This window comes from Marmota flaviventris, chromosome 6 (genome assembly GCF_047511675.1).
Source record: "Marmota flaviventris isolate mMarFla1 chromosome 6, mMarFla1.hap1, whole genome shotgun sequence".
Taxonomy (NCBI): domain Eukaryota; kingdom Metazoa; phylum Chordata; class Mammalia; order Rodentia; family Sciuridae; genus Marmota; species Marmota flaviventris.
The window spans coordinates 128,860,281-128,882,612 of NC_092503.1; the positions used below are offsets into that span (position 1 = coordinate 128,860,281).

The 22,332-nt window shown below is 38.2% G+C and overlaps 1 protein-coding gene across 1 annotated transcript; it reads left to right on the forward strand.

Moving 5' to 3' along the window:
- The first annotated feature begins 1,369 nt into the window (after nt 1–1,369).
- Zscan23 (zinc finger and SCAN domain containing 23) lies at nt 1,370–15,554 on the forward strand. Its single transcript, XM_027922159.3, has 6 exons — nt 1,370–1,456; nt 4,483–4,970; nt 5,223–5,370; nt 5,731–5,991; nt 13,824–13,909; nt 14,709–15,554. The coding sequence occupies exons 2-6, from the start codon at nt 4,563–4,565 to the stop codon at nt 14,721–14,723; spliced, it is 918 nt and encodes a 305-aa protein (XP_027777960.3). The 5' UTR covers nt 1,370–1,456; nt 4,483–4,562; the 3' UTR covers nt 14,724–15,554.
- The last annotated feature ends 6,778 nt before the right edge of the window (nt 15,555–22,332 follow it).

Sequence of the window (22,332 nt, forward strand, 5' to 3'; positions counted from 1 at the left end):
GTGGGAAAATACAGTGGAATTCTTATTTTAAAATGGTATGGTACTAGGGGTTGAATCCAGGGGTGTTGTACTATTGAGCTGCATCCCTGATCCTTTTAATTAATTAATTATTTTATTTTGACACAGGATCTTGCTAAATCACTGTCTTCCTTCGCAGTCCTCCTGCCTCAATTTCCCAAATTGATGAAACTACAGGTATGTTTCAAAGGATTTCTTTAAAGAGAAAAAATCCCCTACAATCCTCCATTCATAATTTAAGAATTATTTATTTGTTCACATTATCTATTTAGAGAGATTGGTAATAAATAGAAACATAATTTTAGTCTATTTAGAAAAGCAAACCCTGAAATTAAACACAAACAGAAACAAATGATCCTAAATATATATCCAGTTTGTAATATAACCATACAGAGAAAATAATTAAATAAGGTATATGTACAATATTCTCACTATAGTCCCTTAGAATATACCTCAAGAAAAAATAAAATACACATTTTTGGGGACTGTACATAGTTTGTATATTATTGCTAGTGATACTGCTATTGTAATTTTGAAACTGCTTTGTTTATAAGATAGAGAAAATTGAGTGAATATATTGAGGCTGTGGGGGCCAAGATTTTTACCGTGGGTAAAAGGAAAAGCAAATATGTAATGGTTAAAATGAAAAAAAAATTATCTGGATTTGTATATAGAAAATATCCTATAAAATCCCTCAGAAAGACATTCAATCTTGTCCCTTAGCTCTTATCCACAAACAGGGCCTACAAGCAATGATATATTCCAGTAGCAATGAGTTTTTGCCCCAAACCTGGATCTTGGGTTTCTGTTTCCCATTCTTAAAGGAGTCATAGCTTCATGGATTCTTGGTCTAGAGCAGGAAAGTGTAAAATGAGGCTGGAATCTCTTGTGTGAGAAAGTGAAGCGCTCAAAAACTTATTGAAGGACATAAAAACTAATTTTAAAGGTCTCTGAAATGGACCACATTTGAAATAAATTAAACATTAAATAATAGGAGTAATTGTTTATAGCAATGAATTTTAAGAGAACGCATAGATTCAATATAACATGAGGGAGGGCAGGGAAAAGGGACGGTTTGGTTTGCAGGAGATTGGCAACTAATGTTGAAGGAACGTGCTTTGGTTTCCCCATCTGTTAGATGAGGATAATTCACAGGGTTGTAATTCACAGTAAATGAATTAGCATGTGTAAAGCAGTATATGCCAGCTGTCATCACATTGCCGGTTGGAAGAGAAGGCTTTCAGCAAGGCGATCACAGATGCGTGGAAACCTCCGAGCTTCCTAGAAGGAACGCAGCCAGAACAGCTGTTTCACAAAGAGCCAGCCACCTTGACGCACTTCCGGTCTTTGTAGTTTTTCTTTTTCTGGGCTGCTGTTGTCAAGGTTTCTGAGGTGGTGCGATCTGGGCTGGGTGGCATCTTCTCTCACGGATGCCTCGGTGAGCTTCGGATTGGGACTACCATTGAGGGCCCTCGGAAGAGCGGGTTTGGCGCTGCGACTCCGGACCGGGTGTGGGGAGAAGGTGGAGGGGGCTTCTTGCTAGAGATTAGCCATGCAAGTGAGGGGCAGAAGAGGTTGCTCCAGAGCTGCTTGATTGAAGTCAACGTCTTTGCCCTCCACGTCCTTAGGCTATGCCGGAGCCCTTCAACCTCTGTCCTAGTATTGGTGCCTCTCCGAACCGTCCCCAGCTGCAGCTTAGGATCCAGATACATTCGGATATAGAGGAATGTATTTTCCGATGTCTGTCATTCTCTACTATTTTAATAGTTTTTAAAAATAGGTCAGAGCCTCCGATTCACATAGTGTATTAGTCTGATTCACATAGTATAAAGGCTTTTAATGTCTGCTGGTTTTTTTTTTTTAATGAGTATTTAAATAGCATTTACTATGCGCTGGTCAAGCACTGTTCTAAGCACTTTCCAAATATTCTCATAATTTTATATAATAAGCACTAATATTATGTAGATTCCCCCCACCCTGCTTTTTTTTAAAATTCATGAATAAAATGAGGTTAAATAATTTGCTCAAGGTCATACAGCTGGTAAGGGGTGTGTGTATTCAGGATTCATATCTAGGCAGTTTGGCTCAGAATCTGCTTAAAATGTTTGCTATGCTGACTCTATTTGCTATTTCTGTGTTACCTTTACAGTCACAACCCATGAGGTTACTTCTCTCATTTAATCTGATCCTCTCTCTTTTGGACCTTGGTAGTCCTGCACTTCTAGTAAAGATTTAAGGTTAGAGAATATATCTGAAGAATATATCTGAAGAATGTCAGAGTGTCTGGAAACCTGATGAAACAGCCATTTTATTTGTGTGTACACATGCGTTTCCCACTTGCCCAGCAATCTTCTTTGGCCACAGAAAAAGTTTAGTCTTGGCCCTAAGGGTAACCACTATTGATTAAGCACCACTGTACCAAAATTGTTGGTCATCTTATTAAAGGATTAATTTGCATATTTATTGTTTGTCATGCTCTGTGTGTGCAAAACCCTTTTATATACAATATTTCATTTCACACATGAGATTGGGGCTCAAAAAAATTAACTTGCCCAAGGCTAGTCAAAATTCACAACCAGATCTGCTTGTGTCCACCATCTCACATTACCTTCTGCTTATTTCCAGATAAATAGGAAGACTGTGGGCTTATATCAACTGTGTGTGAGATATTACAAATGTACAGGAAATATCTAAAAGTTACATTCCAATTTTTAAATTACATATTTCTGGGGAGTAGAACTTGAAGGAATTTTATATTCCTCTCTATTAAAAAAATAATTGTGAAGAAAAGTAACAGTATAAGATAGATTATGACTGATGGTAAATGATGTGACTCATAGTACATAATATAAGGATGGGATGAGGAATAGGGTAGGCTGAAATGGATGAACACTTCAGAGAGGGATGTTTCCTTCCTCCCTGCTTTATCTCCTGCCATTTTCCTTTTGCTTTCTCTGTTCCAGTCACTGTTCAAATAGCTGTTCCTTGAAAAATCCAAGCATGTTCCCACATCCAAGAATTTGTACTCAAGTGTTCTACTGCATGGTACAATCTTTCTCCAGATAGACATGACTTGTTCCTCACTTCTGCTCAGTTATTATCCACAGAGCCTTCCTAGATCACCACATATAAAATAGCAATCTTTCTTCACCCCTACTCCCTACATCATTTACCTTCATTTTCTCAAAATGTTTTTCACTGCTTTATATATTTTTCATTATTGTCTGTCTCTCATGGTCCTCTTTTCTGCTCTTGTCTCCTCCTTTCCCCCACATATAGATAATATCAACAGTTGATAGAGACAGTGGTATAGAGACAGTGACTGAGACTAAGAATTCTGAAGTCTCCTTTATTGGGTTTGAATTGTGGCTTTCACCACTTGCTACCTATGAAACGGTGGACAAGTAGCTTAAACTCTTTGTGTCTCAATTTTCTCATCTGCAATATAGAGGTAATAATGGTACCTTACTCATTTGTTTTGAGGATTAAGTGGACTAATATAAAGCATCTAGGAGAATGACTAGTACATTAAAAGCACTAAAAATGTCAGATATCATTGTTATTAGAATGCAAATTCCATGAGACTATGGACTTTGTTTTGCTTATAACTGTATTCTCATGCCTAGAACACTACTTGGAATATAGTATTGGCTCTGAATAAATATTTGCTAAGTGAATAAGTATGTATGAAAAGTTTAGGCAGAAAGACCTTTTTCCTCCATACCTCACCTGACTAGAGGGACTCTGCCTCTCCTCTCCAAATGTATTTATTTTGCTTCTCATTCTTTTTACCTTCTTTTTTAAAATAATTATTCTTATTTATTTTTATGCAGTGCTAAGTATTGAACCGAGTGCTTCACACATGCTGTGCAAGCACTCTGCCACTGAGCTACAGCCCCAGCCCTCATTTTATCTTCTTTATTTTAACCTCCATCCTCCATTTTGTCCCTTTTCTTTTTGATTCTTAGTGTCATCTGGGACCACTTGGGCCCAAAGTATTTGTTTACCTTCATTTGACTAAAAATTCACAATGAATCTAGGATATTGCCATTCAAATAAAACCCCACTGTACTAAAGCTGATTTGAACTGTTTCATTAAGGATGATCAAAATGGTGCCTTCCTGGACTGGGAATGTGGCTCAAGCGGTAGGGCGCTCACCTGGCGTGCGTGCGGCCCGGGTTCGATTGTCAGCACCAAATACAAACAAAGGTGTTGTGTTCACCAATAACTAAAAAATAAATATTAAAAATTCTCTCTCTCTTTAAAAAAAATGGTGCCTTCCTTAATAAACTGGGGAAGCTTTCCCCTTTCACCTGCTTAGTGTTTGCATGGTTCTTACCTTTATGCATTCAGTGTTCTTTCTTCATGAACCAAAGTGACTTTTTGAATATAAATACTCCCAGTGCCTGCCTGTCACTAGGTTTTTCTGCATTTTAATATTTTTTCTCTGAATTATATTTTAGATCTCACTCAGTATTTCCAGAAGAAAAGATTAAAGGGGAATTATCAAGAACAGCTTTTTTTTTGAATAGTAAAAAATAAAATGGCCACAACCTTGGCTCTTCAGACTGAGCTGATCCAGGGAGGACTTCTGGCAGTGAAGGTAAAGGAAGAAGAAAAGGACCGTGCCTGTGGGCGAGAATCTGGCCTGTCAAGAAGTAACCTTCATACCAGAGAGTTCTTCCGTAGACGCTTCAGGCAGTTCTGTTATCAGGAGACCACTGGTCCCCGGGAAGCTCTTCAGAGACTCCAGGAGCTCTGCCATCAGTGGCTGCGGCCTGAGATGCACAGCAAGGAGCAGATCCTGGAGCTGCTGGTGCTGGAGCAGTTTCTGACAATCCTGCCTGATGACCTGCAGGCCTGGGTGAGAGAGCACCACCCTATGAATGGAGATGAGGCAGTGGCTGTGCTGGAGGATTTGGAGAGAGAGCTGGATGAACCAGGAGAGCAGGTGGGAAGAGAGGGAGAACAGAGGTTTGTATCTATAGGAACAAATAAGGGGTTTTAGTGCAACAAGAAGAAGTGAGGAGGAGAAAGGTTTCTTTATGCCTGACTTGGTCTGTTGTAGGCTCTTAATCTCTCTTCTCTCTGTCTTTTTTTTTTTCTTTACCAATTTCTTGGTTCTTTTTCTACTGAGCAGCTCTGAGAAGAAGTCAGTGTCCTCTCTGATATCTTATTCTCAACTGTTCTTAATTTCCACCAGGTCCCAAGTCATGCACATAAACAGGAAATATTTGTAACACAGAAGGCAACTCAAGGAGCAGCCCAGGAGTCATCAAGTGGCCAATTCCAAATCTTGGAAAAGAAGCTGCAGTGTAACTTACCAGAGGCGTGCCCGGTTCAAGACATTGGTGAGGATTAGCATTACCTTAGAGACCCTGCCTTATTTCCTGGCTGTCCATCAAGCCAACATATTTACACAGTGTCTTCTATATGCCAAGCATGACGCCAGGTACTGGGGAAACAGTGTGATAAACAAGGCAAACATGGTCCTCACTTTCAGGAAGCTTACTATCTGGTTTTAGAAGCAATTAAATAATTAAGCAGTTATAACACATGAATCTTCTCCCAGAGGTTCAGGAATAAGTGTTTTAGAGTGGGAAAGTAAACAGAAAAAGTGATTACTTGTTCCCTTCCACTTACTCTCCTGGTTACTTTTTTTCTTTTGTCCTTAGAAAAATAACATTCATGTAATCCATTTATTATTTCAGATGGTAAGGCTGGTAACTGGAATGTGGAGTTAGCTTCTGCAAAAGAACTTTCTAAAGAAATGAAATCTCTCATACAAGTACCTGGAAAACTTAACAGTGATGTTACTAAAGTGTCAGAATGTAGAGACACCTGTGACCACGAGGGCAAATTGGAAAGGCAACGGGTAAACTCTTCAATAGAGAGACCCTATATCTGTGGTGAATGTGGAAAAAGCTTTACCCAGAATTCTATCCTTATCGAGCACCAGAGGACACACACAGGTGAGAAACCCTATGAATGTGATGAGTGCGGGAGGGCCTTTAGCCAGCGGTCAGGCCTGTTCCAGCACCAGAGACTTCACACTGGGGAGAAGCGCTACCAGTGCAGTGTCTGTGGTAAAGCCTTCAGCCAGAATGCTGGGCTTTTCCATCACCTCAGAATCCACACTGGAGAAAAGCCTTATCAGTGCAATCAGTGCAGCAAGAATTTTAGTCGACGTTCTGTCCTCACTAAGCATCAGAGAATTCACACTGGAGAGAGACCTTATGAATGTGAAGAGTGTGGCAAGAACTTCATTTACCATTGCAACCTCATACAGCATCGGAAAGTCCACTCTATCACTGAACTGAGGTAGCTTCTTGGAATAGGGAAGGCAAAATTTCCTGAAGTCAGACCACTAAGAAAGGTAGCAAGGGTACTGTTTCTTATTTTGTCCCTGAGAGAACAATAACAGTTTAATCATTTAACATAGAAAGTTAAAGGGAAATCCAGTGAACATACCCTTGTTTTTCTACTGAAAGAAGCATACTAATATCTTAAACACATCTGTCAAGTTCTCTGTTGACAGTGACATATACATACAGCTTTGCAATGCTGAATATTGCTGTTTGTGTTGGCTTCATAATAATATATACTTTAGATCTAGTGTCATATACTTGTGCAAGAAGTTTTCTGGGTATACTTTAGGAAAACTACTTCATCCAAAAATCATATGCAGTCTGAGTATAAAATAATTTGAATCAATTCACTGAATATTTACAAATTAATTAAAAAATAATAGTATTAAAATCTGTAATCTGCCTTTTAACCTTATAGCATGGGGCACACAGATATAAATGCACAAACGTTTCTCCCTATAGATTTTCAATAACTGGTTTCATTCAGGAACCAAAGAACCAAAGTATAAGAGGTACACATTATAGCAGCCCAGTGTTCAGTGATAACTACAATTGCTCATGATTTTAAATTTGTAAGAAACTTAGCTAAAATTCTGATATATCATTTTCAGATTTTTGTTTTAAAAATATTGGCCTCTGCATTTTTCCTATGACATGATGAATGTTGTCAGTTTTTATATTTTCTTCTATATTTAATAATTTATATGGAAATTTCACATATTACAAGAATAGATAGAAGAGTATGCTTAGTCATCCATACTGATTTTTTTTTTTTAATTGCTAGGAATCAAACTCAGAGCCTATCACATGCTAGACAAGTATGCTACCACTGAGCTATATCCCCATCCTTCTTGATTGCTTTTTGTAACTTCCATATTTCTTGGCATTGCCTATTGATTACCATCAAAGTCATATATACAAAAATTTCTTTCCCTTAATGTTGATTAACTATTTATAAAGATTTATACTAAGCCCAGGAGACAAAGAAACAGAAAACTTGTGGTGATAGTAGTCTATATTAGAAGACCAAATACACAACAGGTAACTTAAGAATAATAGAATCATAGGAAGGGACCATGCAGAGCACTTCCACATGCCCTTATTTGACAGATAGGGAAAAGGAGGCTCTGGGAAGTAATTGTCTAAGATCATATAAACAGTGCTCAGCAGAGCTGAAACTTGTCTCCTAATTCCTAGTGCAATGTTTTGTTTTGTTTTCCTGCTAAGCCACTAGAGGCATTATATCACCAAAGAGAAGTTTCAAGAATATGGAATTTATAGGATTTTTTAAGTTACTGAGATTTTGCTTTATATCTCAACAAACCCTTCCATATATGTTTCAATAAAAACAGTTCCTTGGGCTGGGGTTGTGGTTCAGTGGCAGAGTACTCGGCATGTGTGAGGCCCTGGGTTCGACCCTCAGCACCACATGAAAACAAATAAATAAAATAAAGGTATTGTGTCCAAATACAACTAAAAAATAAATACTAAAAAAAAAAAAAAAAAATCAGTTCCTCTACTTAATTTATAGGGCAATCCAGGAAAGATTCCTCCCACTTAACCTCATTTGAGGCACTTTTTTTTAAAAAAAGATGATTCATTTTTTACCCGGTTCAAAAATCAAAACAATATAAAAATGCTCCCCTCTTTCTTTTTATAGGTAGCCATTTTACTAGTTTTGTATGTCTCTTTCCATGTTTTTTTATGTAAATATTTCCTCAATTACAGAAGGATGGCATATTATTTATACTCTTCTATACCTTGATATTTTCATGAATGTACTCTTTAGAGATTTTCACATTATAACAAAGTGAATACTATTTCACTTGCTGGTAGTTTAACAAACTACATGAAAAATCACTATTTTAACATGTAACATATTTGGTTTCATTCTTCTTCCCTATTTAGTCAAAGCCCAATTCTTTCTTTTCAAAAGCAAGTGACTTTTACATAAGCTAAGAAACAGATTCTGGGCATCTGGAATTGCACAGTTCTTCAAGAGAGAAATGGAAGAAGTTATGGGTGGTGTTCTTCAATTTCATTCAACTGATTTGTGTCACTACTTGTAGCTAATTATCAAAAATCTTAAATTTCTTCTAGAGAACATTTGATTGTGTCTTGAGGTTAAGTTATTTCCAAGAGAAATACATAAGGAAAATATAGTAGACTTCAGTATGAATTAAAATCAATTTCATAGTAAATATGTATTCTGTAAATTGATACAACTATACTATAACACCCTGGGTTGATAAGCTTCTTAAATGTCTCTCTACATATTGAAGCAACATGTTTGGATAATTCCATTACATCAGCTCTTAAAATATGAACATATAAGGTCTTCAAAGAATGTATTTCTATATGGAGTAATTTTTTTTTACACCTACAACTGAATAATGGATATTTGGTTTGTTCTGTGCTTGCTTTTTTCACAGCTTCTCAAAAATTCTCATTTTTCTCAACTGGCAAAAGGTGTTGTATATGCTGTAAAGACATACCACTTAAAATTCAGTGATCTTTATTATGATTAAAATAACCGACTGTTTGCAAAACTACCTCCCCTTGTTTTCTGATACTAATTATGCTAATACATTCCTCATTAGTTGAGTAATATTTAACTTAACAATGATATGTAGACCCTGGCTGCTTCTGTGATTATTCTAGTTCTTCCTGGCCAGAAATTCTTAGTTGCTTCCCTTTCATATTTCTAAATATTTATCACCTTTCTGTTTTCCTTTTTCCATCCTGGCTTCTCCTTCACTCCCCCAACCCATGAAGTCTCTAGCTTTGGTCTCCTTTCAGTATCCACTCTCTTTTATACAGCCTAAAAGAGAATAGTAGTCAAAAGTTTTATGGCTGAGCCAAGAATAGAAAATATTGATTCAAATCCAATTAAATTCGTTTATTGGTTCTTGAGGATAATACTGCACTCCTTTGAGGACTGTTCAGAACTGTGGATACTGTGCATCAGGAAAAGGTTGAAAATCTTGCAACCAAAATCTGCCAAGAATCTTGAAGACTCTCTTATTATAATTTTGATTTCAAGGTCAGGGCTACAGGAGTATCAAATTCTGTTTATATTTTATATTTGGAAATGACTCCTGTTTTCTATAGTGGATATTTTCCCTTTAAAAAATAATTTATAGAAGATTGCTTTATACCTTTCCAAAAGACAAAAATTACCTCTAAGGAAATTTTAAAATAAAAAGTACATCTAAAGTAAAAGCTATATAATATGAAATGTGAAGGTACTTTGAAATATAAAATATGTGCCAGTATACGTATGTCATTGGTTAAATGTTGATCTAGTAATTGAGAGAAAAGTAGATTCTCTGCAGGAGACTGAGGGGAGAGAAAGGGTTTTAGGCAGAAAGGTAACAGGGTATGAGGCAAGGCCCATCCAAGATAAGCTCAAGAACTAGGAGTTCTCTGGACAGAACTCAAGAGTGGAGAAGGTAGGTGGAAGCCATATTAAGAGGTCCTTGGCTAAATTGCATTTGAGTTTAATCCATGTTTGGTAAGAGAATATTTGCTTAAAAGATTTTTTTTTTTTTTTTTTTTTTTTTTGGAATTTAACCCATTTCATACCTGCATGAGAAAAGTGGAGCCCAAAGTACATAAGCATTAGAAGTGGTCTATTTTTATCATATTAAAAAAAAAGGCAACCAAAAAAAAAAAAAAAAAACTGAAAAAAGAACATTATGAATTATATATAGTCCTATGGACCTTTATACATGGAGCCCTTAGACACATAACAACAAAATGGGGGAAAAGGGCAAAATTAAAAAATCAAGAGAACACAAAAAGAAAGAAGGCCAAATTAGTTGGTAAAACTCTAGATTAAGCCAACAAATGGTGAGAGAAGGAAAAAAGATTAAAAAAAACTCATTGTAAACACAGCTAGTTATATAAAATGAATCTGTTCAGAGAATTTCAGTGGTATAGTCACCAATGAGGTGGTCTGGGGTGCCCCACCTTATATTGCAGATGAAAATGGAATAATAGGGCACTGGATCTGAAATTTATAGGGCAGAAGGCAAGCCGTTTTAGGCAAGTAGCTAGGATGAATGGGGATGATTTTCTGAAAGACATGACCAGGGCTGGCAGAAGAAGTGGGAGCTAATGGAGAGGGGCAACTCTGTGCCGGTGCCCAGACCCCACTATTTCACATCCGAGGTGCCTGGTTGAGTTCAAAAAGTGCTCGTTGTGGTTGAAGTGAGGAATCCTCTTAAGACTTGAGGAATTATTGTCCAATTTTCGACGCGAGAATGAAAGGGAGTGTAAATTATACCCAGACAACCGGAACAAACCTGGATGTATGATGCCCAGGTTTGGGACCTCGGACGACCAGAATCAGGGTTGGTAGGGGCAAGATGGACCCGGTGAGAGCCAACATCTCTTTAGTGGGGAAGAGAAGTCAGCCCAGATTGAATGCCTGCTGAACGGAGAGGTTAGGAGCCCTGACCAACCTCACTGCCTGGGCCGTTCAGAGTAAGCTTCTGAGTCGGTGAGGGCCAGCCGAGTAGGAGACACACGAACCACAGACATGGTGGGTCCTCCAAGATTCCTAAATGGGTGAGTGAAGATCCGGGAGAAGCGCTGTGATGCACTTCCTGCCTCCGGCGTGAGTTGTGGTCCAAGCGTTTGTTTTCTTGGGTTTTACAGCTTTCCCGCCCACTTCCGAGTCAGCGTAGGCTAGAATTTAACTCGTTCTCTTGGTAGTATACCTCTGCGGAGATCAAGGCAATTGCCCCTTTCTTCAACTTTTGCTCGAGTTCCCACCTTAACCGAGACCCCCCAGGATTTGGTTACTCTATTCCATGTCAGCGCTTCCAAACGTTTCAGCGATGCAAGGAGAAATAATGGGTTAATTTTAGATGTTCGTAGGACATACAAATGGAAGATTCCGTATGCCATTGAATTATAAGGGTCTAAGGTTTATTTGGGTGAAATATTTGGGAATTCTCGGAGCAGCCGCTTCAATAGAAGGCAAAAGATCACCCAGAATGAGTGTGGAATAAAGGAAGGCGGAATCTCAGAATAGCCAGATATTTAGCAGGCAGAAGAGCTGTGAGGCAGACTTAAGAAAAAGCCTTTAGAAACGTATGTAACAAATACTTGTACACCTTTTGAGTGCCAAACATTCATCTAAGCCCTTTTGAAAAACCACCGGAAGAATGTAGCGTTCACGAGAAAGACGAGGAGATTACATTAGGGAAAAGTTAAAAAATATTGGTGTCATTTTGCATTTTTTCCTAATGAACGTTACTGCTAAAGTCATTGCCTTTCAATTGATTTTCAATGCCTATTCAGCTTTTCATCTGTTCTTCTAAGCATATAATTTAACTTTGACTATGATTCTTTCCTTTTTCACTTCCTTGTATTAAAATTGTTCTAAAATTTGACTAATTGCTTATATCCTGTGGTTTAGTTTACCACATTGAGTGCTTCTTATGCCTTTCAGTTTACAGTGAATCTGTGAGGTACATCCTATCATCATTTCAATTTTGTAGCTGAGAAAACTGAAGAGAAGTTTTTGTCACAAGCATGGAGCTTGAGTTGACTCCAATGCCAACATTCTTATCTCTAGTTCTGTAACCCAGGTTCTGGAAGAGGCAAGTACATTATAAACCAAAATTCATTGGTGTGGCAATTCTGTTTTTAAGTTAAAAAATTTTTTTAAGTTGTAGATGGACACAATATCTTTATTTGCTTTCTTTATTTTTTTTAATGGGTGCTGAGGATTGAACCCAGTGCCTCACACATGTGAGGCAAGTGCTCAACTACAACCCCAGCCCTAACTTTTGTTTTTAACTCAAGCAGTGTTATATTTGATTTTATCCACAAAGCATTTATTAAACACTTCTTACCTGTTAGATACGTTAAAAATGCTTGCTTCTCATTACTGTTACACAGTTTATAATCTAGCAGTTATTCATCTATACATACATTTGTAGGTGAAAACTCAACTTTGAAGTTATTTTTCCCCCATTCATCTATACTTCCAGCTTCATTAAAAGTTCTAAGGGGCCACTTTTAACTACAATTAAAAACTGCCAATTTCTTGGATTCTCAAGAGCATAAAAGCCTGGTTGAGAGCACTATCTTCAGTTTCTTTTCTTATTTGGAAATCTGGGTAATTCATCCTGGTAAGAACAATAGGCCCCATCCTAATCTCATCCTAATATATCCTCATCCTAGTCTCCAGCACCTGTGAGTATGTTAAGTGGAAAAAGAGATTTGGTAAATGTAACTGAGTATCTTGAAATAGCAAAGTTTATTCTAGAGTATTGGTGTAGACATTGTGTAATTACAAAGTCTTTACAAAAGGGAAGCAGGAGGTTTGAGCTTGAAGGAGATATGACAGTAGAAGCTGGGGTCAGAGTGGGTCCATTGCTGGAAGGTGATACAAGCCAAGGAGTGGAGTCAATCTATAATATCTGGAAAAGGCGCTCTCCTAGAAAGCACCTGCTGACATGTTGATTGTATTCCCCTGTAACACCCATTTTTGGCCTTCCAACTCTGGAACTGTAGTATAATAAATTTGTATTGCATTGAACTTGTAGTATTTTGTTACATCAGCAATAAAAATTAATAGAGTCTTTTCATAAATAGAATCCTATATTTCTATGTAAATGCAAAATTATAAGCTCTGAAGAAGATAATGTGTTTTAATATTCAAAATCATCAAGTCAGAAATTTCCCTAAATGGTTATTACAAATTTTTTCAAGGGCATGCTGATATGTTTATTTCTCAGTAAAGACAGAAGAAGGTATAAATATTACACAGCTGTACAGAGATGAGGCAGATCTGATTCCAGAGCCTGCATTCTTCACCATTATACCATCTCCCACTTCTAGCAGCCTTGAAAAAGCACTTTCATGTATGTTAAATTTTAATTCTCATAGTTTTCATGTAAATAGAACAGGTATTCCATTTTGCTCATAGGAAATTGAGATAGTTAAAAAGATAGATATGTACATACATACCCAAGAGGCAGAAATTAACAAATACTAGTACTCTGAACCCCAGTCTTTCTACTAAATATATATGGACTTTAGTATTAGAAGTCCTCAGATTAAAATTATCTGGCTCCTATGTAAAGTTTATTTTAAAGCAATTGTTATCCCCTTCTAGAATTGTATTGAGGGAAAGAAAATTATCCACTGTGGGAAGCCATCCTGACACGTGGCTGGGCGGCTCCCGTTAAGGGTCTGAGGCTTCTGGCTGTGTCGGAATTTTCCTGGCCCTTTCCTGATGAGAGAACCCGTCCGTGTGGGGGTGTGACTGACCACTGACCCCGGGGGCCCAATCACTGACCCTGACCTTGGAGTGCAGTCCCCCCTCAACCTTCATTGGATGGAATTATCCCCTGAATTTCTTGTTCCCCAATAAAAGGCTACTCCCTGGCGTGTTCACTCTCTCTCTCTCCTGCTAGCCCTGAGTAATCCTTGCTGCCCTGCTGGGCGGTTAGAGGTTGGAGCCAGAGAGGGGAGCCGTCTCGGACCTGGCAATAGAAATAAGGTAACTGAGTCTGTGTGTTTTATTTTGATCTCTTCTAGCTAACTTTTATGCCAAGAACCTCATTAATGAAACCATTGCGCAGGCCGCATGGTGGAATCCACATTTAAAAAATTTTTATTGTTTTTAGTTGTAGCGGCCACAATGCCTATATGTGGTGCCCAGGATCAAACCCAATGCCTCACATGTGCCAGGTGAGCACTCTACCACTGAGGCACAACCCCAGCCCCACATTTCTTATAAGCCCTCAGAATTCTCAAAAAATTTAAGAGACATTTTCAGCAGTTATTCCAAGTGTTATTGATTCACACATGAACATGGTAATTTCCTAACATATATCTACTATTAAGCCCCAAATTATCCATGCAAGAAAACTTACTCAGATATTATCCTTAACTATAATCATGAGCAGAATATTTGTTAACCATCTTTCTTCAACACATTTAGACCCTTGTTACTCAAAGAGGTCTGAAGACCAGCAACTCTGGCATCAACTGAGAATCTGCATTTTATCAAGATCCACAGTTGATTGTTATGTACTTTAAAACTTGAGAAAATTTTGTCTGGGCTGGGAACCTGACTTGGTGGTTTACTGCTTGCTGCCTAGCATGTGTGAGGCCCTGGGTTCAATACTCAGTACTGCAAAAATGAAGAGGGGGGAGAGAGGGAGGGAGGGAGGGAGGGAGGGAGGGGGAGGGAGGGAAGCATTGGTCTGGTCTTTTTCTCAGGTTCCTTCAAGAAAAATCTCAAAAGTGTGCTTTGTTTGTTGTTGATTAAGATGGAGTCTGATTCTTTTGCCCAGGCTGTCTGTCCTTGAATGGCGAAGGCGTTCCTGCACCAGCTATTTGACAGGGTCACAGTGTGGGGGATGCTGCAGCAAGGCAAGGCCGTACCATCTGGAAACCGGAACCATGGGGAATATTAAGTGTTTTGTTTATGATACTTATGATATGAATAACAGGGCATACGTCAATCAATAATAAAAGTACATCTTTCCTGAGATTTCAGGAAAATTCCCAGAATGAGACTAAGGATACAATTAAGACATGCCACCCACAGACTCTCCTTTGCCTTACAAAGGAATTTACAATGAAAATGGAAACACATAATTAATATTAATGGCAAATGGGTTGAGGTGCAGAGCCTTCCCTTTAGTTAAAGAATACAAAGATGTAAGACTTGGTGTACTTTGACCAAGGATCAAAGAAACTCTTTAAGAAAGCAGTTAAATAGGTCATATGAAAAAAGGAAATTACCTTGAAAATTAAAAATAGAATAATGTAAAATTAACATAGATAAAGTTTAGAGGCACTTTACAGTAGTAGGCTCCAAGTAATAGACTTTCACTATTTTAAGTGTGTTTTACTGGGACTTTAGAAGTAAGAAAGCTTACCAATAATCATAGGTATGCTTTAAAGTTAAAGGTTAATAACAGGTCAGGAGACATACAGTTGAGTTGTGTAGCACCTAGTGATTGAGGTAAAAACATAAAAGCTTAATTGGCAAAGGTTACAGGAAAATATTTTAAACAATGTACTCAATATCTTAGGTAATCAAATCAGTTGCTTCTTCTTTCCCTTCTTGCTGCTGATAATTTGGAAAAGATTGTAACTCTTGAAAATTATGTAAATCAAAGATGTTTCAGGCTTTGAGGCTATTCATTAACTACCTGAAAAAACACCTGTAGGTCCCACTTGTGTTTTTGTTGTCTTTCATGTATGATTTACCTTCTCTTTCTAATAAACTCCTTTTTTTGTGTGAAACAACCTTTTTCTGTGGTTTTGGCTATTTGGATCATTTTTATTATTATTTGTTCTTTTTACATATACTTGACAACCAACCTTTTTTTTTTTTGACATAGTTACATGCATGGAGTATAACTTAGTCTAAGTTATTAGGATTACATTCTTGTGGTTGTACAGGATGTGGAGTTATATTGCTCATATATTCATATATGAACATTGGAAAGTTATGTGTGATTCATTCTACTGTCTTTCCCATTCCCATTCCAACTCCTTTCCCCCCACTCCTCCCAGTCTAATCCAGTGAACCTCCACTCCTACCCCCCACCCCCACCTATTGTGAGTAAGCATCTGCATATCAGAGGGAACATAGGGCCTTTGACTTTTGGGGATTGGCTTATTTCACTTAGCATAATAGTCTCCAGTTCCATCCATTTACAGGCTAATGCCATAATTTCATTCTTCTTTAAGGCTGAGTATTGTTCCATTATGTATATGTACCACATTTTCTTTAACCATTCATCTATTCATCTGTTCTTCAACACTTAGGTTGGTTCCATAGCTTGGCTATTGTGAATCGATGTGGCTGCATCACTGTAGTATGCTGATTTTAAGTCCTTTGGGTATATACCAAGGAGTGGAATAATTGGTTCAAATGGTGGTTTCATTCCAAGTTTTCTGAGGAATCTCCATACTACTTTCCAGAGTGATTGCACCAATTTTTAGTCCCACTAGCAATGTATCAGTGTACCTTTTCCCCCACATCCTCACCAACATTTATTGTTTCTTTATTCTTGGCAATTGCCATTCTTACTGGAGTGAGATGAAATCTTAGAATAGCTTTAATTTGCACTTCTCTAGTTGCTAGAGATGTTGAGCATTTTTTCATATATTTGTTGATTAATTGTATTTTTTCTTCTGTGAAGTGTCTGTTCAGTTCCTTAGCCCATTTATTTGTTTTGTTTTTGTTGTTTGTTGTTGTTGTTGTTTTGGTGTTCAGTTTTCTGAGTTCTTTATATATCCTGGAGATTAATGCTTTATCTGACATGCATGTAGTAAAGATTTTCTCCCATTCTGTAGGCTCTATCTTTATGTTTTTAATTGTTTCCCTTGCTGAGCAGCAGCTTTTCAGTTTGAATCCATCCCATTATTGATTCTTGATTTTACTTCTTGTGCTTTAGGAGTTTTCTTAAAGAAGACAGTTCCTAAAATGACATGGTGAATATTTGGGCCTGTTAGGCTCAGGGTCTCTGTTCTAATGCCAAAGTCTTTGATCCACTTTGAGTTGAGTTTTGTGCAGGGTGAGAAATAGGGGTTTGATTTCATTTTGTTATGTATGGATTTTCAGTTTTCCCAATACCTTTTGTTGAAGAGGTACTCTTTTCTCCAAAGTATGTTTATGGTGCCTTGTCTAAGAGGTAACCGCATTTATGTGGGTTTGTTTCTTTGTGTTCTATTCTATTCCAGTGATCTTCATGTCTGCTTTGGTGCCAATATCATGCCATTTTTGTTACTGTAGCTGTGTACTATAATGTCTGGTACTGTGATGCTTCCTGCTTCATCTTTCTTGCTAAGGATTGCTCTGGCTATTCTGGGCCTCTTATTTTTTTCAAATGAATTTAATGACTGCTTTTTCTATTTCTATGAAGAACATCATTTTGGAATGTTAATAGGAATTGCATTAAATCAGTATAATGCTTTTGGTATTATGGCCATTTTGACAATATTACTTTTGCCTATCCAATAACATAGGAAATCTTACCATCTTCTAAGTTCTTCTTCAATTTCTTTCTTTAGTGTTCTTTTGTCCGATTGATTCCAAAATTTTTAAATATATTTTTGGGGTACAAGGGATTAAACTCAGGAGCACCCAACCACCCAGCCACATCCCCAACCCTATTTTATATTTTATTTAGAGACAGGCTCTCACTGAATTGCTTAGCACCTTGCATTTGCTGAGGCTGGCTTTGAACTTGCAATCCTTCGACCTCCGCCTCCTAAGCCATTGGTATTACAGGCATGTGCCACTGAGCCAGGCCCAAATATTTTATTTTTTTGAGGCTATTGTGAATGGGGTAGTTTTCCTAATTTCTTGTTCAGTGGATTCATCACTGATGTATAGAAATATGTTTGATTTATTGATGTTAACTTTATATCCTACTACTTTGCTGAATTCATTTATGAGTTCTAGAAGTTTTCTGGTCGAGTTTTTTTTATCTCTAAATACAGAATCACAGCATCAGCAAATAGTGATAGTTTCAGGGCATCTTTTCTTATTCGTAGCCCTTTAATTTCTTTCTTCTGTCTAATTGCTCTGGCTAGAGTTTCAAGGACAATGTTGCAGAGAAGTGGTGAAAGACAGCATCCCTGTCTTATCCTGTTTTTCGAAGGAATTCTTTCAATTTTTCTGTTTATAATGATATTGGCCTTGGGTTTGGCATAGATAGCTTTTGCAATGTTGAGGTGTGTTCCTACTATCCCTGGTTTTTCTAGTGTTTTAAATGTGAAGAGGAGCTGTATTTTGTCAAATGCTTTTCTGCATCAGTTGAGATGATCATGTGCTTCTTGTCTTTAAGTCTATTGATGTGATTAATTATGTTTGTTGATTTCTAGCTGGACCTGGTGGCGCACACCTGTAATCTCAGTGGCTTGGGAGGCTGAGGTAGAAGGATTGGGAATTCAAAGGTAGCCTCTGCAAAAGCAAGCTGTTAAGCAACTCAGTGAGACCCTGTCTCTAAATAAAATACAAAATATGGCTGGGGATGTGGTAGAGTGGTCAAGTGCCCCTGAGTTCAATCCCCAGTACCAAAGATAAATAAATAAATAAATAAATAAATGCAATGATTTCCATATGTTGAACCAACCTTTCATGTTTGGAATGAACCCCACTTGACCATGGTGCACTACCTTTTCAATATGCTTTTTGTGATTTTCCAGAATTTTATTGAGAATTTTTGTATCTATATTTATCAGGGATATTGGTCTGAAGTTTTCTTTCCTTGATGTGTCTTTGTCAGGTTTTGGTATCAGGGTGATACTAGTCTCATAGAATAAGTTTGGAAAGTTTCCCTCCTTTTCTATTTCATGCAATAATTTGAGAAGTATTGGTGTTAATTCTTTTCTGATGGTCTTGTAGAACTTGACTGAGAATCAGTCTGGTCCTGGGATTTTCTTGGTTGGTAGGCTTTTGATCTTCAATTTCATTGCTTGAAATTTATATGTTTAAATTTTCTGTGTCCTCCTGGTTTAATTTGGGTAGGTCATATGTCTCCAGAAATTTGTCACTGTCTTCAATATTTTGTATTTTATTACAGTATAAATTTTCAAAATAGTTTCTGATTATTGTCTGTATTTCAGTAGTGTCTGTTGTAATATTTTCTTTTCATTATGAATATTAGTAATTTGAGTTTCCTTTCTCTTTATTAGCTTGGCTAAGTGTTTATCAATTTTATTTATTTATTTCAAAGAACCAACTTTTTGTTTCATTGATTTTTTTGGATTTTTTTCTTTCAATTTCATTGGTTTCAAATCTGATTTTAATTATTTCCTGTCTTCTGCTTTTGGTGTTGATTTGTTTTTCTTTTTCTTGGACTTTGAGATATAATGTTAGGTTATTTATTTGATTATTTTATTTGGTTACTCTCTATTATTTTAATGAGCTCAACTTTCCTTGAGGAGTGTGCTTTTGAAGGGATATTAAGACCCTGGCCCCTCCACTTTGCTTCCTGGCCATTATGGGAGGTATGAGGTATTCTACCACATACCTCCCACCTTAGCACAGGCCCCAAAACAATGGTTTCAAGCAACTATGAAACCTCTGCTATAGTGAATCAAAGTAAATATTTCCCCCTTTTAACTTGATTATTTCAGAATTTTGTCACTGCAACAGATCTCTAACATATCATCTTTGTCATACAAAATAGATATCCATAGGTTCTGGGGATTAAGATATGGACATCTTTGGTAGATTATTATTTTGTCCAGCACAGAGAGTATTAGTTATAAATACTTGTCAATCACTTTATAGCAGTGTATTGACATTTCTCATCATTTTATAGCTGTCTAGTACTGGACTGCATAGGTATATCGTAGTTTATTCAATTAGTCCCCTTTTAATGAACATTGGTTTGTTTCAAAATTTTACCTTGAATTCCTCAACAAATAATCTTAAATATTTTATATTTTGGTCCATGTGTTTTTGAGATGGATTTATGTGAATTTGCTATATAGTATTACTTTCCTAGATTAGGGTCTCTATCATTTCGCATTTCCATCAGGTATGTATGGGAGTTTCTCTTTCTTTAAAAACAAAGTATACTGTCAAACTTCTGGATTACTGCTACTCTACCTGATAAGTTATCTGTTTTTATTTGTTTGTTTGCTTGTTTTTTTTTTTTTTTGTACTGGAGATTGAAAGGAAAGTGACCACAACACTCAGAGCAACCAAAAGATCTTTATTGCAGCAGTGCAACAGAGGAGAAAAAAGAGAGAAAGGGGTGGTGGCAGGGGAAGGTTTTTATAGCCCTTCTGCTGTGCTGCCTAAATCTAACAGGGTCTCTGGGTTTGCAAGCTGCGTTGTTGGCACAAGAAGGGTTAAGTGTTCAGCCTTAGGGAGAGGGGGGTTGAGTGTTCAGCCTTGAGCAGGGGCTTGGGTGTTTGAGCTTGAAGCAAACAGGTGATAAAGAACCAGATTGAGGGTTTGAGTGGTCAGGTCACCCTGCAGCTAACTTTGTCTGGCATGCCCTGCAGATAATTTAGTTCAGCCTGTCCTGCACCTAACAGAGATTGAACCCAGAGATGCTTTTCCACTGAGCTACAACCGGATCCTTTTCTTTTTTTTTCATTTTGAGACACGGGTCTCAACTGTATTGCTGAGGCTGGCCTCAAACTTGAGATCTTCCTCCCTCAGCCTTCAGTCACTGGGACTTATAAGCCCGGGACACCGAGCTCGGCTACTGTTAATTTTCTATCCTGTGAATTTACCAAGTAATCTTTTTGACACTTAATTGAACTACGTGTGTTTTCAGATGTGTAATTACATTGTAAGCACATAAAAGGGCGCTTGAGAGAATCGCTGACGTTGAAAAAGTCAGCAAAACCCATCAAGTTGGCATAAATCTGGGCAGAGGTCCCTTCACTATCTGAAGCATTCATTCAGAAAGGACGTCAGAACATCCTTTTGAGGGACCTGGAATCTCAGTGATGCAGAAACCGAAATAAACTTGAGCGGAGAATGAGAGAATCCCTATCCTCAGATCGGCTCTGCAGGCGCGGATCAGCGCTAGGGTGGAGGTAAGTGGGACAATGGCCGGGTAAAGACAAGGAAGAAGAAAAACCCATTCAAGCCTTTGAGAATACCCAGCCTAGCTCCCAGGAGCGCAAGGGATGAAACCATCGAGTGAAAACCCCTCTCGCCCCTTCCTAGAGCTGCCATGGAAATGCGCCCCACACAGGCAGAGCCAGCCGGCCCTCCACACGCAGCGGCCTTTGTAAGTTTCCATTGGTGGGCTCTGGGTGTCGTAGAGTGTCGAGTACTCAGCCCTTCGCTCCCGAGGAGGACGTCCTCTGCTGGTCCCCTGGGGGCGGGGGTGAGCAAACATGTGCTCCTGAAGTAACTGGAGGGGTGTCGGGGTTGGGATAGGGGTATTGTTGCGTTTCCTCAGCGTGGGCGGCTCAAGCTCGGCTCCTGCTGTTGCGCGTCTGCGCGATCCTCCTCTGCCTCGGCTGCCGGCGGCCGGGTGGCGAGCCTATCTAATACAATACCTCAGGGTCGTTCCGCCGGCCCTTGTACAGATCTGAGCCTGGGATGAAGGAGCTGTCCCCGGCAGCTTCGATGAGCCGGGCTGTACTTTCCGAGTTTGTCTCAAGGCCTCCTGAGGCACTGTGTCCTCGGGTTCGGAGCTTCGCAACATTTCTGGACACTCTTGGGTTACAGACGCTGGTCCGCGGCATAGAACGCTTTTCTGAGTTTACCTTTCCTTAGAATACATAAATCGAGGGTATAAGAAAGCTTTAAAGAGTAATCTCTCCAGCCTTTTCACTTAATAAATGAAGAATGAAGTGCAGAGTAAGTCCCGGATGACGTAATATCCTGCGAATGCGCTGCTTTTATGATTTTATGGTTTCCACCAGACATCAGACATTTTAAAATCCTATAAAAACAACTGATCAAGTCGGTTGTGGTGGCTTATGTAATTCCAGCGACTTGGAGGCTGAGGCAAGAGGATCCCAAGTCTGTGGCCTGTCTGGGTAATTTAACGAGACCTTGTTTCAAAAAAGGCAGCTGTGGGGGCCGCCAGGGGTTGTACCAATGGGTAAGGTGACCCTGGGTTCAATCCCTACTTCAGCTAAATAAATAAATAAAGCAAGTAATCAAGTGTATCCCAACTTTAAAAAATAATCTGCTTTTTTGAATGTTAGTTTTATTCCACTTAATTGTCCTTTTAAAAAATGTTTCCTGTCTTACTCCTCCTTTCTTAAAAGTCCTGAAACAACTTGGCAAGTTTCCGGTAGTCTTTCATTTAGTCTATTCCGAAGGATTTTATATCCAAGCACATATTTCCCTGAGTATAAGTAAATTAACCTGGAAGCAGGCTTTCATGACTCATACTTAATTTTTTAATATTGGCAGTCATTGTGTACTGTAAGTTGTGTTCATAGTGCTGGCTTATTCTTCAGGTCCAT